Here is a 17,845-nt window from a genome sequence, read left to right as displayed (position 1 = left end):
TCATGGCCTAAAGGCAAAGGGTGAACATGGATGATTATCATGATGGAAGCACATGGCATTCACCTTTACAATGGCTTCCTTAGAGCTCGTCCGCACGCTAAGGTAGAACCCCCGTCGGCTCAACTCCCGTCCAACCCCCGTCACCCTCGCTACCTGACTTTGCACAGCGTTCGCACGCTCGTTAGCAAACCGCCACGTGGACGTTGTTGACGCTTGGTTGACCGGGTCTAGCCAGTGGTGCTCCACAACTGAGCTGAAAATGAGCTGTCCCTGTTGACGCCCACGCGCTCAAGTGAATGCACCGCCAGTTAACTATGCTGAGGATGGCCAACTCTGCCGTTTTCGGCAGAGTTGAGATTGCCACGGCTTCGTTCAACGATGCCTTTTAACTACGCCACGTGCGAATCCAAGTCACCCCCGCCAAGCTGGAGTCAACCCCCGCCCGTGCGAAAGTGCCCTTACAAAAGTTACACTTACAATGGAGCATGGGTAGGAGCCCTTAGATGGTGAATGCCATGCATAGCACATGGTGGCATTGACTCAACTGTGAATACAAAGAAAAGAGGGGATGCCGAAAAATGAAGATCACGTGCATGAATTCCCATGCCCATCGGCCTTTATCCTTTTATAAAAGAAACTCTCACAAGCTTTTCAAAGAGACCAAAATAAGCATAGTCTCTATTTTATTTCCAAAATTTGCTTTACTAAATTATTTGCCTAGATTTGCTCGTATATGCTGTTTGTGTTCATTATTTACCTGATAACAATAATTTAATGGATAATCTAAAGTTTCTCATGACTAAAATTCAAGTTTATACTAACAACTTACAAGGGTTTCACACCCAAATCAGCAAACTCTATGGGCATAACTTCGCAAGCAGTAGGAGAATGGGGGTCTGCCAGCATGCAGGAGAGGTGTTTTTTAAGAGGGCTCCCCCAATCCCCTTCATATATGAAGAGCCCTTCGTATAGAGTAACTAGCACTGATTGACAACCAGTACTTGTGACCCTATACAAACCATTCAAAAGGCAAGTCAATATTGTGGGGGGTGGTTGAAGAACCCCCCAGGTTGCTACCTTCCATTCAAATGCATGTTGCAGTGTAGGTATGGGGCTTTGTTACCTTGAGGAGAAGGGCCCTCCAGAACGCCTTTAGAAGGTGTATGGCGGAGCACTCTAAGTTCTTTGAGTTACATATTGGTTTATTGTGGACCCTCGTGGACACCCTAACAAAGATAATGCAGTGTGCCCAACGAGGGCAAATGTCATTGTGGTCTCTCATTTGAGCTGGATAATTAACAATAAGCGGAAACACTTGTGGACATTTCCATAAGGATGATAAAACATTAAACACTGATGGGCACCTGAGCACCTACGAAACAATGCCATTGAAAGGCCACACAAATATGTCATAATGTAGGCCCACTCGATGTGAAGGTTTGTTGACTTGGGGGGGGCTCTTTGTGCACATTTGGAGAATAGTCCATCACATGTATTTTAATGCTTAATGACATTGCTCACAAAGCCTGGAACACTGCATCTATCCTTGGCGAGACGGAAACTTATTGCCACGTGAACACAAAGAGACTAGTCGACTCATGTGAGTGGAACCAATTTCCAAGTGTAGTTGATCTCACTCTATCAAATGATTCTAGTTAAGTGCTAGATTTAAGGCACGAGCAGTGTTTGCTGCTTTATTGGTGGTCGTTTTGTTCGCATCAAGCGTCAGGAGAGTGAAGAGATTGGTGGCTCTAGTGTTGTAGCCAATCCGCCACAAAGTCAAGGAAAAAGCGCCTTTCTTTTGAATGGGTTTGGAAGAAGGGCTGGTTCTGACGAGCCCACCCATTGCGCACATGAGATGCAGGTAATCATATATTAGGAGTTGATAAAGTTGCTTCTAGCCAACGAGTGATAATGCAAGGGTAAAGTGTTGGCCTTAGGCATGGACATTTCATGCTCAAGCTGCAAAGCTTATGGCTCACGGTCTTAAAGCGCACAATAGTTCGACGTTTTCTAGGGCAAGTTTCGGTTGGATTCGAAGACATATCTTCACATTTTTTCGGAATGAGTGAACACGACCACGAACATACGCCCTTTTCTCCCACTGTTTAGCCTCTCAATTCGAAACTAGGCAAAGGGTGCCAGCTTGCTCTCCCTTTCGACTATCAACGGCTCACATTGCGAGCACGGTGCCTGGTATGAACCAAGCCTATAAGTCCGCTATAGCTATCAAAGGAGTTTTTGATAGTGACAAAAAAATAATTTTTAAATTTGGAGATTAAAAAAATGAGGCACCATTTGGCACGCGCGTTTTTGCTGGCTCAAAAAGAAAAACGAATCGTTTTCCTTTTCGACAGTCGAAATTTTATATGATTTTTTGTCATCTAGTATGGCTACGAGTTAACTCAGAGTCTGATGAGACTCCCTCAATAGTCAAGAGTCTCTGAGAGAGAGAAGAAAGACGTAGAGACGAAGTAGCAGAGCAGTGGTACTTTCGTGTTAGAAGCCCTAACCCTAATGCCCATGGCTCATTTCCCCCACGCAGAACACAAACCCACATTTGCATCTTTCCCTTTTTCTTCTCCTCCTCCTCACTCGCAGAAAGCCATGTAGCTCTTCTTGTAAAATCTTGTAAGTCTGTTTTGCGGAAATCCTCCGTTTTTCCCTTTCGAAAGCCTCACCGTAACTACATGGAAGCTCCAGAGACAGGCGAATTTTAACCTAGTCTCATGCACGCAGCAAAAATGCCATTTTTTCATTCTTAATTTCTAGCTTTGATCTGTTGCACGCAGTCTTGAGCTGTCTAATTTCGCTGCTTTTTTCTCATTCTCGATGATTGTGTGTAGAGGGTCCCTTGCTGCATCCACTAAAGCGCAATGGCAGCTAGAGATGGCCAACATCATGTGGTTGATTTCTTTTCAGCCGATAGCAGCAGTAGGGGGGAGGTGTTGGAGAGAGAGTCTCCTCCATTTCAGCAAGCATTGAAACCTCCTCCACCTGTTGGTCTCTCTCTGCGCACCCGAGAGAGCTCTGCACTCGCTCTTAAGCACATCTTTGATCAGATCTACTCTAGCGCCGAAAGCAACCTGAACGCCAACAGCAACAACAGCAGTAATAGCTTCAGAGCTCATGACAAAAATAGCTCTGAGATTCAAGCTTTCCACCGAGATGCTTCAAATGCAGGTAGCCATGACATACATGTTTTCCTTGTGTCTCTCACAATTTAATGCCACAAGGTTTCTCTCATAGAAGAAAGACAGGTCCCCAAGGGCTAAATGGAGAAGTTTAGGATGATCAGTTTTGTTTTCATGGGCAAATGCTACATCCAGCTTGGGATATGAATCTTGAATCCATGCAGGAGCTTAAAATTATTCCATCTTTGCTCTACACGGCATATGAAGCTTGAATTCATGCAGGAGTTTAGAGTTGTTCCATCTTCACATGCACCAAAGCATACAAGCAAACTTCCCTGTCAGTTATGAAGCTAAATGTTGGGAGGAATGGTGTAAGCTGCAATTGGTGAACGCAAAGTGTGTGTGGGACAAGATCAGTGCTTCTTGAAGACTTGAGGCCTGATGGCAGCGATGAAAGTGGCCTGTTTATTGTGTACCCTAGTATAGCTGGCTGTTTCTAGGTCGTTATAAGAGTTTTATTGAATTTTAGAGTGCTCCATGTTGATGCCTCAAGGTGTTCCTTCTAACCAATGAGTATGGTGGTTTGTCCTAGCAGTTTTCCAAGGTGGTAGGAATAATGCAATTACTCCAGGCTGGCAGGCCAATAGTTTCCCGGAGGTACTCTTCCTCTCTCACTTTATGAAAGTTATGTCCTCATGTTAAGAAGCGTGCCAACGAAAATTGCCTTCAAGTATGTGCGCCAAAATATAATTGATTGGATGTCGTTTGCAAGTCATGTATTATTTTGGGGAATTCTATCTAGTATCTTGATTGGGTTATTTTCTGATATTGTGTCATTACCTGATTCTGCCAGGAGCACAGATCTTGTGTGCCAGACACAGAAACTTCGTTTAATAAAGTTCGATCTCAGGTTTTTCCATCACATGACCTAGCTCTTGCTGCCCCTACATTGGGTCCACCAAGTAAGACTGGCCATCTTACTTTACAACAAACAAGCCTACCTCAAGCTGTGGCCAGGTACTTCTATTGTGTGTCGTCATATGGTGTTGTTATTATCTCAGAACCTGAGTAAAATTTACATTCATGTTTTTATGTGAAGTGTTGCAGGTTGATTTGAAGTATGTCATCTACACCTGCACTTGTTTTTAGATACACAAATACTGTACATGTTATGCTAATTTTTTCTATTTAATACTTCTTCAAGTCGTAGGCTTCATTATGGCTGAGTTTGCCGTGCATCTCTAGGGTTATCTTAGGATAATCTGGAGCCAAAGGTTTCAAATACAGAGCAACCACCTCGGAACTTCGCAGGCATGGTGAGCCTACATTCGCAGCCACATTTGTTGCAAAGACGAGGATTTCATCTAGAGATTTCATTATTCGGCAATCTAGGAGTCCCACGAGGAGCCTCTATCTTTGAGGAGTTACTTGGTGGTTTCATGAGACATCATACAGAGGACTTGCCATGGTTTGTGGGCATTCCAAAGGACATACCTATCTTCATTATCGATTCGGCGTTCCTCTTGCCAATCTTGCCGGTCTCAATGGCCCACTAGTTGATCTTGCTAAGCATATTGTAACCGTCAAGCCACCTGTGAGGCGGTGAATTAGCAGCAAACCCATGTCGGAACTCGAAAGCTGAAACACTTGGAACTTTAAATTGATTAAGTCGAGACACGGTAAGAGTGTAGTTCTCTACCCAAATGCATTGGCCTGGTCAAGCGTCCCTTTTGGTGCGTCTTTTCATATTAATAAGTCACAAAGTACACTTGTCTTGGAGTTGCTCTTTGCAATTGTGCAACCATGCACTAATCTGGCAGAGAGGACCCTGAATGCACACCTATAAGGGAATTTGGGCATAAAAGCAGCCATTACATAAGCTAGCACCCAAAAGTTGTGAAAAAAAATGCGTCCTAAAAGGTGTTTCTTGGCTTGCCACATCAGCACCCAGAAAACGTGATGCGTTTCGTGACGGAAATCCGGCTTGTTCGTACAGTGCCATGTCTTCAGCTCAGTGCTCTCTCTCTCTCTCTCTCTCTCTCTCTCTCTCTCTTTCTCTCATTGGTCAGGTAAGCCACATCATCACTTTGTGATACATTTTGGTTGAAGATTTGAAGAAGCTTTGTGCTAGTTGCTCCTTAGCCAGCTAGGAAGCTCATATAGCCTCCTAGGGAAGCTTTCCCTTGAATGGAGCTTTGTGTTGTGCTGGTCAGCGAGCTAGGAAGCTTGTATTGTCTCCAGGGTAGCTTTTTTTCGAAGGGAGTCATATTTGATGGATTTCTACCAACCTGTTGAAGCAACCCCTCCGATGCACTATCATTTGATTCCCTTACTTCTCCGGAATCCTTTGATGATCTTTCATCCGATTCCCTTGGTTCTCTCTATTTGTTGGAAGATTTTTACCCTGTTGAGGTGGACACTGGCTTTTGTGTAGGATAAGTCAATGAGTAGGCTTGAATACCAAAACGTTGCTTGGCATGTCACATAAGTCTTTGAATAGAGTCAAGACTTCTGTTGTAGACAATACCGTCGAATCTCTTTTTGCAAACCACAACAAAACTGCTCAATCTTGTCCCTCAACGTGACCCTCCAAAACGACGACACTGGCAAATTGGTATCCCAAAACCTTTGGTAGTAGTATCCAACGTATCTTTCTTAGTCATAATCAGATGATGCCAAGCATTGATGACATCTTCATTTTCTTTCGTTATGCAGGCAGAAGTGAAAACTCTCTTGAATTTTACCCACTTCTTGGGTGCTTCTCTGCGTAACAACAGAGTACACCACCATGTCTGTGCATTTCCTTTCAAGTAAGATGCCGCCCTTCGCACCTTGGAGCATTCCGAGAAACTATCTCTCGAGAAGGCGACGTCTATGAACTCAAGGGCTCAATGGGTGTCTTGGTAGTCTAAAAACGTGTCAAGCCCTTTACCGCAAGTTTAAAGGCCCTTGGCCCAAACTCAAAAGCTATACATGAAAAGCACTGAAGTCTGAAAGCATCTGCTTTAGTTATGGTGTAGGCCCCTCTGCCGGCTCCTTTAAGTTGTTGGAACTTGGGGATTAGGATTATTAATACTAACCCATTAATAATTTGGGGCACTCGGTAGGACTTCATAAGTTAACTTTTCTTCTGTTTCTTCTTCTTTACCAGGCTTTAGGCCCTTTGGCCAGGATCTATGTCACAAACCGATGACGTGCATGACCAACTAATAAGTTGTATGGACAACTGTCGAGGGGCCAAAGGGACACCTAGGCATTAAAAATAATGCGTAAGAATTGCTGACGTGGCTATTGTACAGAAGTTTGTGATTCCCGTTGTTGACGGGGGAAGCTTTACGGAAGTTCGCGATTCATGCTACCGACGTGGGACTATTGTACGGATTTCCCAGAACAACGCTGGTTGCTTTTAGGCCTACTGCTTTTGAGTTAGAAGCTTTTGTGCTACTGCTTTTGGCATCCCTTGTATCAATAAATAAGTCCAAGTGGGTCTCACTTCTCAAAGCATTTGGATGTAGAGTTTGAGAGCGAGCACCCATGGGAGTTGCACTTTGCTCAAAGATTAATATAAAAAGAAATACCGAAAGGGATGCCAATCTTTGGGGCCAATCTCTCTTGGCACGGAACTTATGGACAACTGCCGAGGGGCCAAAGGGACACATAGGCATCAAAAATAATGCGTAAGAATTGCTGACATGGCTGCTGTACGGAAGCCCGCGATTCACGTTGTTGACGTGGCAAGCTGTAGGGACGTCCTCGATTCATGCTACCGACGTGGCACTACTGTACGGATTTCCGCGAACAGCGCTAGCTGCTTTTAGGCCTATTGCTTTTGAGTTAGAAGCTTTTGTGCTACTGCTTTTGGGGCTCTGCTTTTGGCATCCCTTGTATCAATAATATAAGCCCAAGGGGGTCTCACTTCTCAGAGCATTTGGACGCAGAGTTTGAGAGCGAGCACCCATGGGAGTTGTACTTTGCTCAAAGATTAATATAAAAAGAAATACCGAAAGGGGCGCAAGTCTTTGGGACCAATCTCTCTTGGCACGGAACTACTCCGTGTGGTGTCGACTCAGTAACTGTGAAGTATTTTAAGTGAATCTCTATTGTGTCGCGACATAGTCTAGACTTGGGGTGTCCAAGTTTGTTCCAACTATTCCATTGGGTGGAACTCGATGGTGCCTATCACAAAACGGGAACGCACGTGAATAATCAATAAGCTGAAAATAAATAGAATATTGACCAAAAGAGACGAGGGAGAAGATCGACATAGTATTGGGACTCCCCCCCCTAAAAGAGAGTCTTTATTCAAGAAGAATCTTATTAACAAGCACAAGAATTGAGAAAACCCCTCCGTTCTAGATCTTAGACGCGTTTCCTTCCTGTCAAGGGAAATTCCGAGAGAGGAGCTCTTAATTCCCTTTCCGTCTTTTCTTGGAGCAAAAAGCTTTGCAGACCGTCTCGGATTTTGTTTCTGGAATCGCCGAGCATAGGCCAAAGCCTCCTCACCCCTTCTCCGTCACGGAGTACCTGCAAAAAGCACAAGCACGAAAACAACTCGTAGAGCGTATTCACAAACTTCACCGTCGCTCCTTGTAAATGTACTTGTCTTGAGAGAGAAATAACAAGCGTTTCTCTCTATCCCTTCTAATCCGCACGTCCAAAATGTGTTCAACTGTCCCCAAATCTTTCATTGAGAAAGCTGAATTCATCTGCTTTTTAAGAGCATTGACATTACTCTTATGCTTGCCTGCAACCAGCATATCATCCTATCCACATATAAGAGTAGCACAATAAGGCTTCCATCCTCGGCCTTTTTCATGTACAAGCAATCCGAATGGCTGCGTTTAAATCCATGGCTGAGCATAAAGGTGTCGAACTTTTTGTACCACTGTCTTGGGGCTTATTTTAGCCCGTACAAGCTGCGTTTTAGTTTGCATACCATATACTCTTTTCTTGGAATGACAAAACCCTCCGGCTGTTCCATGTACAGCTCCTCATCCAAGTCACCATGAAGAAAAGCAGTGATTACATCCATTTGATTCATCTCTAAATCAAGGAGAGCAGCGAGGGCAAACAAAACACGGAGAGTAGTCATCTTCACCACCGGTGATAAGACTTCTTAGAAGTCTATACCTTCATTCTATTTGTAACCCTTGGCAACCGACCGTGCTTTGTACTTGGGCTTCCCATTGATACATTTCACTTTGTAAAACCATTTGTTAGGGATAGCTTTCCTACCCTTAGGCAAAGGTACAAGCTTCCATGTATCATTTGCATACAAAGAATTCATCTCGTTTTGCATAGCAAGCTCCCACTGACTCTTTTTTTCACATGATTGTGCCTTATGGTATGTCAGAGGCTCATTTTCATCTGTCAACAAAATGCAATCCAAAGATGGTTGGAACTTCTGTGGTTGGCTTTTGACACCTGTAGACCTTCTTACCCAATGGTCCATGTTTTGTGGCAATGGGCGTACATCCTCAGGAATGACCATACCATCATTAGGTGGCTGATTTTCAGCATTTTCTTGCTGCTGTAGTCTGTTTTCAGCATGTTCTTCACCATGTCCTACCCCATCCGTGCATCCATTGGCTGTCCATGATCTTCTAGCAATAGCACAACGGGTTGCTGTTGATTTTTAGAATCAATAGGCACAAAATCTTCAGCTAATGGCTGATTTATGGCTGGCTGTTTATGTTGAAACTTGACCTTTTTTTGTCAAGATCACTTTGTGTAGCATTATTTAGCAACTTTTGCCTCATTAAACACTACATCTTGGCCGCGTACTATCTTCCTGTCCTGAGGTAACAAAATTTTGTAACCCATCTCTCCTCATCTCCATATCCCATGAAGACGTCCTTGATGGATTTCACGTCAAGTTTGGTCCGCAGGTACATGCACAAAGTCCTCACAACCAAATACACACAAATTGTCATATAAAGCAAGTTTGCCAGACCAAACCTTTTCAGGAAGGCCATTCTTCAAAGCACGGTTTGGAGAGCGATTGCATACATGAACTGCAGTTTTAAGAGCCTCTCCCCAAAACTCTTGTGGGGATTAGCCGTGGACAACATGCATCTGACTCTCTCACAAAGTGTGCGATTATATCGTTTAGCCACGCCATTTGATGCAAGATTTTAAGGAGCTGTCAACTCCCGCTTAATGCCATGCATCTCACAAAACTTGAACTCATTAGAGACATACTCTCCCCCATTATCCGTTCTAATTGCTTTCAATTTAAGCCCTTTTGTGTGGTAACATAAGTATGAAACCGTTTGAAAGCATCCAACACTTCATTTTTTCCCTTTAATACATACACCCATGACTTTCTACTGAAATCATCTATGAAAGAAGAAAAGTATCGTGCACCCCCATATGAACTAACATGCATAGTGCATACATCGAAGTGTACCAAGTCGAGAGCATTAGACTTCTTAGCGACACCAGAGTAATCAGAAGACTTTACATGTCTTCCATATATGCAATCATTACAAAAGTCGAGACCAGGGCATTTTACATCAAATCTCCCTAAAGAGGAGAGAACCTGAAGGCCTTTTGTGCCAAAGTTCCATTTGAGAATGGACTTCCGCTACAGCCAAAAACTACTTAGTAGAAGAAGAAGGAGAAAAGAAGAAGAAGAAGAAGTCCGCACCACTTTACAGATCCTCGTCGAGTGGCCCATGGGTTAGGATTAAGAATCCTAGCTCCCAAAAACTTATGGAACCTTGGTTGATGGGGCCTAAAATAAAGCAGACACACACACACACACACACACTCTCTCTCTCTCTCTCTCCAAACTTGCATAAAGGCTGATGACGTGGCAGGTTGTACGGACACCCGCGTTTTGCGTTGACATGTTGCCATGGCAACTATACAAATTTTTGTAATTTGCACTGGTTGCCTTGAGCGCTAGCTTTGGGGGCCAGATGCTTTTAGATTCAAAGCTTTTCATGTGAAGTCTTTTGGATGGCCGTTCCCTCTTTGGCATCATTCCCGCGAGAGATGCAGAGTACTGCTGCCAAAGCCGTATTTCTTTGAAGCAATATAAAGAAATACCGAAGGGGGCGCCACAGTTCACGGCCAGTGCTCTCTTGGAGTGGAACTCTGTCACTTAGTGTCATGCGAAATGTATCTCTTTCAGTTTAGTTGTTTTCAAACGTCTAAAGTTTGTTCAGTCTATTCTTTTTCGTTGGCATGTGGTGCCGTTCCGTTACATAAAGCCTAGTAGAAGGAGGAGGAAAAAAAGAAGGATTTACCAACTTATAGGTTCTTGTCGAGTGACCCATTACTAAAATTGGTCAGGATTAAAAATCCTAACCCCCAACAAATTGAAGAACCTTTGCCAAGGGGCCTGAGGCTATAAAACTAAAGCAAACTCACACTCACACACACACACACACACACACACACACACACACACACACACACACACCCCAAACTTGTGTAGAGATGATGACGTGGTGGCTGTACGGACCTTCCACGAATTGCGTTGGTTGTGATGATGTGGCAGCAGTGTAACAAACTTGGACACCGCAAGTCAAGATTCTACCGCTACACAGTAGAGATTCACTTTAAAACAGTCCACAAAAGACGACACGGCCCAACGTAGTTCCGTGCCAAGAGGTATTGGCCCCAAAGACTGGCGCCCCTTTCGGTATTTGTCACGATTGTGACTATGTTAACAACATTACATCTACTCCTAGTTGCAGATACGCGAAGTGCCATGCCAAGGAGGACCCCTGTGCTTGGATGGTCACACCTCTTCGCCAAAAGCCACACTTCTTCAACGACTGGTTACACCCCTTCGCTCTACGGGTGCGACTCTTCGCCCAATGGTTGCAGCTCTTCGCCAAAAGGATGTGTCTTTACGTATAAAGTCATGTCTCTTCACCAGGAGACATGTCTTTTCGTTTGTCTCTTCGTCTCCTATATAAGGAGCCTATTGTACTCAGTTTCAGGCAGTCATTCAATCAATCATTACAGAGTCTTCTAAGTCTTGTTCCTGAGTTCAGTTTAAGTTTCTTAAGTCTTAATCATGAGTTTAAGTACTTAATTAAGGATTAGTACCTAGAATCCTCATAGTGGTATCATAGAAATTTTGTTTCCTCCTCCCGTGGGTTATGCAGACCACTTAGCCTCTTCGCTCATCGTACCCCCCTCGACAACCCGCACGTGTGTTGTATGGAAGAAGGAGAACGAATGAAATCCCCAAGATTTTTCCCTCTTTTCCTCCCGCACATGTGCTAAATTACCACTTTCGGGCACACTAGTGGAATGCAAGATGCTCTCTTAAAGTCTCGGAGGTTTGACATGGCAGTGATGGCGGTGCCCTGTCCCGCGTGATGCGTGGAGGTACTCAAACTAGCCCCCCCATGTCCCTTTTACCCTCTTGGAGCCTCTCCAAGTGATGCACCCCCTTCGAAAGGACACATCTTTTAAAACATGCCCTTTCCCCCTTGCGAGCCATGCCATGCTCCTCCTACTCTGGACGCCTTAATACCCGCTGATAAAGCTGAAGATTCCAGTTCTTATGTGACAACCAACAAGCACATAAACCCTTCTTTGATCGTGATCTAGGTAGGAAAATTCACCTCGTCACCGCCCTTGCAAAATACAGTCTGTCTCTAAACAGATACTAGATGCTATGGTGAATGATAATTCTTCAAACTTGAAGACTCCAGTCCTTGCCTTTAGTGGTGCAAAGGATAAAGCAGATGCAGACTGTTGCAGCATGACTTCAGTGGTTGCAATCGAATCTTTGGACACATTTACAGACGGATATACCTTAAAAAACTACTCTGTCTCAGTCTATGACATCCCTTTAGGAGGATTTTACCGTTCCAAACAAACCAATGGAATACCTTACAGATTTCCAACCAATGGCATAACTCAACAGAAAACTCAAGTCAGTTTATCAATAATTTCACTCGAAACAGATACGGATTCAATCTTTTATTGGACAAAGCTCGAAGCTACAAAAGACTTTGACAAAGGCACTAATCAAGTTGCAGATGTGATACTCATACTTTTGACAAAGATGAGACAAGTTGTAGATATGATCAGTTTTCAGTTTGGCAAAATAGTGATGGTCAATAACAGTGCCATGACATGGGACTTAACAGAAACAGCTTTGGATGTAGAAGCACAACAACAATACATTTCCTTCTCCCGGAGTTTTCTACAACTACCCTGTCACGCCCCTAACGGGGTCTGCCAGGGATCCCTTGGATAAACTAACAAGGGTGCAAGTTCTAAAAGATTGAACGGGCGCTTCATCCCCAAGGCGGTGTTTAAGGTCTCTAATTGAGATTGAAATCAGTGACAAAAGCTTCACCTTGCGAGAGTAGGTGACCGGCCCCTCGGCTCGCTAAAGTAAAAAAAAGTAAAACTACCCTGGGTTTTATTTGAAGAGGGAGGGAATGTCACGATTGTGACTATGTTAACAACATTACATCTACTCCTAGTTGTAGATACGCGAAGTGCCATGCCAAGGAGGACCCCTGCGCTTGGATGGTCACACCTCTTCGCCCAAGAGACGTGCCTCTTCGCCAAAAGCCACACTCCTTCGACGACTGGTCACACCCCTTCGCTCTATGGGTGCGACTCTTCGCCCAATGGTTGCAACTCTTCGCCAAAAGGATGTGTCTTTACGTATAAAGTCTTGTCTTTTCACCGGGAGACATGTCTTTTCATTTGTGTCTCTTCGTCTCCTATGTAAGGAGCCTATTGTACTCAATTTCATGCAGTCATTCAATCAATCAACACACAGTCTTCTAAGTCTTGTTTCTGAGTTCAGTTTAAGTTTCTTAAGTCTTAATCATGAGTTTAAGTACTTAATTAAGGATTAGTACATAGAATCCTCACAGTATTTCTTTTTATATTAATCTGTGTGCAAAGTACAAGAGACTCTCCGGGAACTCACACTCAAACTCTGCGTCCAAATGCCCTGAGTAATGAGGCCCTTGGACTTATTTATTCTTACAAGGGATGCCCAAAAGTATGTTGGGTTAAAGGCCTAAATAACCCCTTTTTGTACATTTTTATACTTCGTCCAGGCTCACATTGAACCTAATGTGAACCTGAACACATTTTTTTAAAGTCACTTATAATAAAAGTGGGAAAACCCAAAACTCACTTATTGAGTTTTTCCCAAAAATGTGAGCTCTCTCTCTCTCTCTCTCTCTCTCTCTCTCTCTCTCTCTCCTTGCTTCGATCTCTAGCGCTAGCTCTCTGTTGCTCTGTGCCTCATGCTTCTTGTCCCAATCCTGCACTACATCGCGACGCGCATCTACCGGTACCTTTTGCTTTGCGCTTTCAACTGGTATCAGAGCCCTAGGGTTTCAAAACAGCCCTGCGCAGTCTACTGGACAGCGAGTTAAATTTGCTCTTCCGTGCTCAATTTCGCTTCCATCGCAAAGCTCCTTGCTTCCGGGGTTGAAAAGGTTACCAAAACTGCCAAAACAGCCCAAAACAAGCTGTTTTTAGGTCAAAACAGGTGATTTACAGGTTATTACAGGTCAAAACAGCGTGGGATCACATGTATTGATGTTTGTTGTGACAAATTGAGTGAAAAGCTGAGTACAGGTTCTTGAAATTGCACATTTCAGCTGAAATTTCAGATTTGGACTCTTTCATGTAAAGAAATTGTGGCTCTTTGAATGCAAAGTCTTGTGGTTGCTACTATTTGCTGAAATTTTCAGCCTATTGCATCTCCCTTGTATACACACTTGTGGTTGAATTAAGATGGCTTCTTCCTCTTCCGTATCTGACACTAAAAGTTTGATGGAAATCAAATGGTGTGATGGTCAAGGCTTCGATCTTTGGCAAGAACGCATGCAAGGTATCCTTTTCTTAAAGGATTGTGAAGATGCATTGGAACAGAATATGCCATCAGGTTTGTCTGACGAAGAGTGGGCCAGGTTAAATAAGAAGGCTATAGCCTACATCAAAATGGCTATCAATGATGACATTTTGACGGACATCAAGTGTTTGGACTTTGCTTATGCAAAGGCAAAAGCTAAAGTCTCATTATGAAAACACCATGCCTGTGAACCAGGTGCATTCGATGCGAAAGTTGGTGATTATGCAGCTTGATGACTCGAAGTCAGCTTCTGAGTATTTGAGTGCTTTTACATGTATGTTGAGTCAGTTGTGCAGGACAATGGGCTTCAGCAATTCGATGATAAGCTGAAAGCTATTTTCTTGCTTATGACATTGTTAGATACTTGGGAAACTTTGGTTGTCTCTTTGAGCAACGGTCCCACCCTCACTTATGATGGTGTGAGAGGGTCTATTCTCAATGAAGAGATTAGACGTAAGTCTAGTGGGGAAGGTGGCAGTTCTGCCTACAATACAAGAGGTATAAATCAAAGCGTGATGCGGGCAACATGACTCAAAATAGAAGTAAGAGCAAGACAAAAGATAAGGATGTCACTTGTTATCAATGTGGCAAAGGGTGACAAGAAACCTGATTGCAGGTATTTCAAGAAAGAGCAAGAAAGGAAGAAGGAAACGGAAGAAAAGAAGAAGAAAGATGAGAAGAAAGGGGAAAAATTAGCAAGTGATTCGTCCAGGGATGCTGAGAATGCAACTGTATCCTCTAGTGTGGTCATTGAGGAGTAGTCAGACGTTGAGGAAATCTTGGTTGCGGCTTCTTGCCCCTCAGATTTGGTGACAGCTAACGTAGAAGATATGCTTATCTCGAAGAAAGATATCATTGATGCATTGCTTAGTGCTAATGATGGCCTATCTCAGTCATGGATAGTGGATTCTCGTGCTTCATTTCATGTGACTCCATCTTTGGAGTGTTTTGCTACATATGTTGCAGGCAATTATGGCAAGGTGTACCTTGGTGATAATTTTGCTTGCAATATTGAGGGAATGGGTACTATGCGTTTGGCTCTTAACAACGGTAAAGAGCTTGTGTTGAATGATGTCAGGTTTGTACCAGGCATTAAGAAAAGTTTGCCAGCTAGATGCACATGGTTATACTACCATCTTTACTGGGGTTCATGGAAGTTGCTTAAGGGCTCTATGCTTGTTGCAAAAGGGTCTAAGAGCTTGTGTTGAATGATGTCAGGTTTGTACGAGGCATTAAGAAAAGTTTGCCAATTAGATGTACATGGTTATACTACCATCTTTGCTGGGGGTTCATGGAAGTTGCTTAAGGGCTCTATGCTTGTTGCAAAAGGGTCTAAAAGAGGTACTTTGTACTATCTTCGATGCAAAGCTTTGCCCGATAAGAGATTGGCCATATGAGCCAAAAGGGTATTGATGTGCTTTCCTCTCTGAAGAGGGTTGACATAAAAGGCAAAAACGTGGATTTTTGTAACGATTGTCTTTATGGAAAGCAAAAGAAATCTTCTTATTACTCTGGTGTCTCTCGCAAAGCTAATCCTCTTGATCTGATTCACTCCGATGTATGCACTATGCTTGTTAAGTCTTTTGGTGGTGCATTGTATTTTGTTACATTCATTAATGACTGTACTAGGAAAGGATGGGTGCATTTGTTGAAAAGTAAGAGTGAGACTTTTAATGCTTTTAAGAAGTTTCATGCTTTTATCACTACGCAAAAGAGTACTAAACTTAAATGTCTCAGATCTGACAATGGAGGAGAGTATGTATCTGCTGAATTTCAGCGTTTTTGTGATGAAAATGGGATTAAAAGGGACTTGACAGCCCCTTATAATCCGTCTTCCAATGGTGTGGTTGAGAGGTATAATCGTACATTATGCGAGAGAGTGCGTTGTATGTTTTCCACCGCTAATCTTTCCGAGGGGGGAGGCATTGAAAACTGCAGTTCATATTTGCAATCGCTCTCCTAATAGTACGCAGAAAAATGACATTTCATAGGAGGTTTGGTTTGGCAAACCTGCCTCTTATGATCATTTGAGAGTATTTGACTGCGAAGCTTTTCTTCATCTACGCAATGACTTGAGAACAATGCTTGATATGAAGTCCATTAAAGGAGTCTTCCTAGGTTATGGGGAAGAAGGTGAAATGGGCTATAGAGGGTGGTTACCACTGTTTAGAAAGGTAATACGCAGCCGAGATGTAGTGTTCAATGAGGCAAAATTTCTTAAGAATGTTACAAAATCTGATGCTGACAAGAAAACAATCAGATTTAAGCCTTCTATGCCACCCATTGATGTTGAAAAAGAGCCTCATGATGCATTACCGCAAGCTGAAATTGATAATCAGTCGGTTAACCTTGAGCCAGAAGAGGTAGGACATGATTTTGATGCTCCTAATGAGGATGGACAGCCACCTGAATTGGCTGAAAATGATTTTCAGCAGCATGATAGAGCTGAAAATGAGTTGCCTTATGATGTAGAACCGTTGCCTGAGAATGTAGATCATTGGGTACGCATGTCAACTCGTTTGAGAAGGCAACCGCAGAGATTTAATCCCTCTTTGCATCATGTAATGTTAACAGATGAGGGTGAACCTCTTACTTATAAAGAGGCTAAGTCATGTGAGTCTAGCAGTAAGTGGGAGCTTGCAATGCAAGAGGAAATGAAATCCTTGTATGTAAATGATACTTGGGATCTTGTGCCATTTCTTAAAGGGAGAAAGGCTCTTCCAAACAAATGGGTATACAAGATTAAGATTGTGGATGAAAAACCCAAGACAAGGTAAGATCGGTTGTAAAAGGATATGCACATAAAGAAGGAATTGATTTTCAAGAAATTTTTTCTCCTGTTAGAAAGCTTACAACTTTACGTGTCCTTTTTGCTCTTGTTGCGGTGCTTGATCTGGAATTGAATCAAATGGATGTAAAAACAACGTTTTTGCTTGGTGACATTGAAGATGACATATACATGAAACAACTTGAAGGTTTTGTAGTTCCTGCACGCGAGGAACTTGTATGCAAACTGAAAAGGGCTCTGTATGGTTTGAGACAATCATCACGGCAGTGGTATAAGAAGTTTGACACTTTTATGCTATCTCAAGGCTTTAAACGCAGTTATGCAGATCATTGTTTGTATACAAAAAGGGATGAAGATGGTAGTCCCATCATTCTTGTTCTCTATGTTGATGACATGCTGCTTGCCGGGAAACATAAGACTAGTCTTGATGCTCTGAAACGTAAGCTAAATTCAACATTTGCTATGAAGGATTTGGGTGATGCGGAGCATATTTTGGGCATGCGTATTAAAAGAGATAGAATGCTGAAATTGTTGTTTTATCCAAGAAAGGTACATTGCAAAAGTACTTGGCAGGTTTAATATGGTTGATGCTAAGTCTCTTGGAGTACCTTTACCTCCATACACTAAGCTTAGCTAAGCAGATTGCCCAAAGGATGAGGTGGCATTGAAAGCAATGATGGGAATCCCATATGCATCAGCTTGTGGTTCTCTTATGTATACTATGGTTGCCACTCGTCCTGACATTGCTTATGCAGTGGGAGTTGTTAGTCGATACAAGCGAAGCCTGGCAAAGCGCATTGGGAAGCTGTCAAATGCATTTTGAGATATTTGAAAGGTACACAATTAAAGTGTATCTGTTATGAAAAAAGTGACTTAAAGTTGCAGACATCATACATGGCAGGTGACATGGATACCAGGAAATCTACCATTGGATATGTATTTGCCATTGCTGGTGGTGCAGTCTCTTGGTGTTCTAGGTTGCAAAAAATTGTGGCATTGAGTGCTACTGAGGCTGAATATATTTCAGCCACAGAGGCTTCAAAGGAGGCCATTTGGTTGGGCAGA

General features: G+C 43.1%; 1 protein-coding gene across 3 annotated transcripts in view; it reads left to right on the top strand.

Moving 5' to 3' along the window:
• Window positions 1-2,355: 2,355 nt before the first annotated feature.
• The window catches only part of LOC147418133 (uncharacterized), a 38,174-nt gene continuing 22,684 nt past the window's right edge, over window positions 2,356-17,845 (top strand). Inside the window, exons 1-4 of one of the 3 annotated variants that reach the window (XM_086506700.1) lie at window positions 2,356-2,488; window positions 2,847-3,183; window positions 3,730-3,791; window positions 3,988-4,151. In XM_086506700.1, the coding sequence (XP_086362826.1) occupies window positions 2,877-3,183; window positions 3,730-3,791; window positions 3,988-4,151 (533 nt within the window). In that variant the 5' untranslated portion in view covers window positions 2,356-2,488; window positions 2,847-2,876. Of the gene's footprint in view, window positions 2,710-2,846; window positions 3,184-3,729; window positions 3,792-3,987; window positions 4,152-17,845 lie in introns of all 3 variants that reach the window. The other 2 variants (XM_086506699.1, XM_086506698.1) reach the window with 2 other exon arrangements.

The sequence above is a fragment of the Adiantum capillus-veneris genome, chromosome 30 (assembly GCF_014529385.1).
Source record: "Adiantum capillus-veneris isolate H3 chromosome 30, ASM1452938v2, whole genome shotgun sequence".
Classification (NCBI taxonomy): Eukaryota; Viridiplantae; Streptophyta; class Polypodiopsida; order Polypodiales; family Pteridaceae; genus Adiantum; species Adiantum capillus-veneris.
This window is presented reverse-complemented; position numbering and strand designations above follow the sequence as displayed.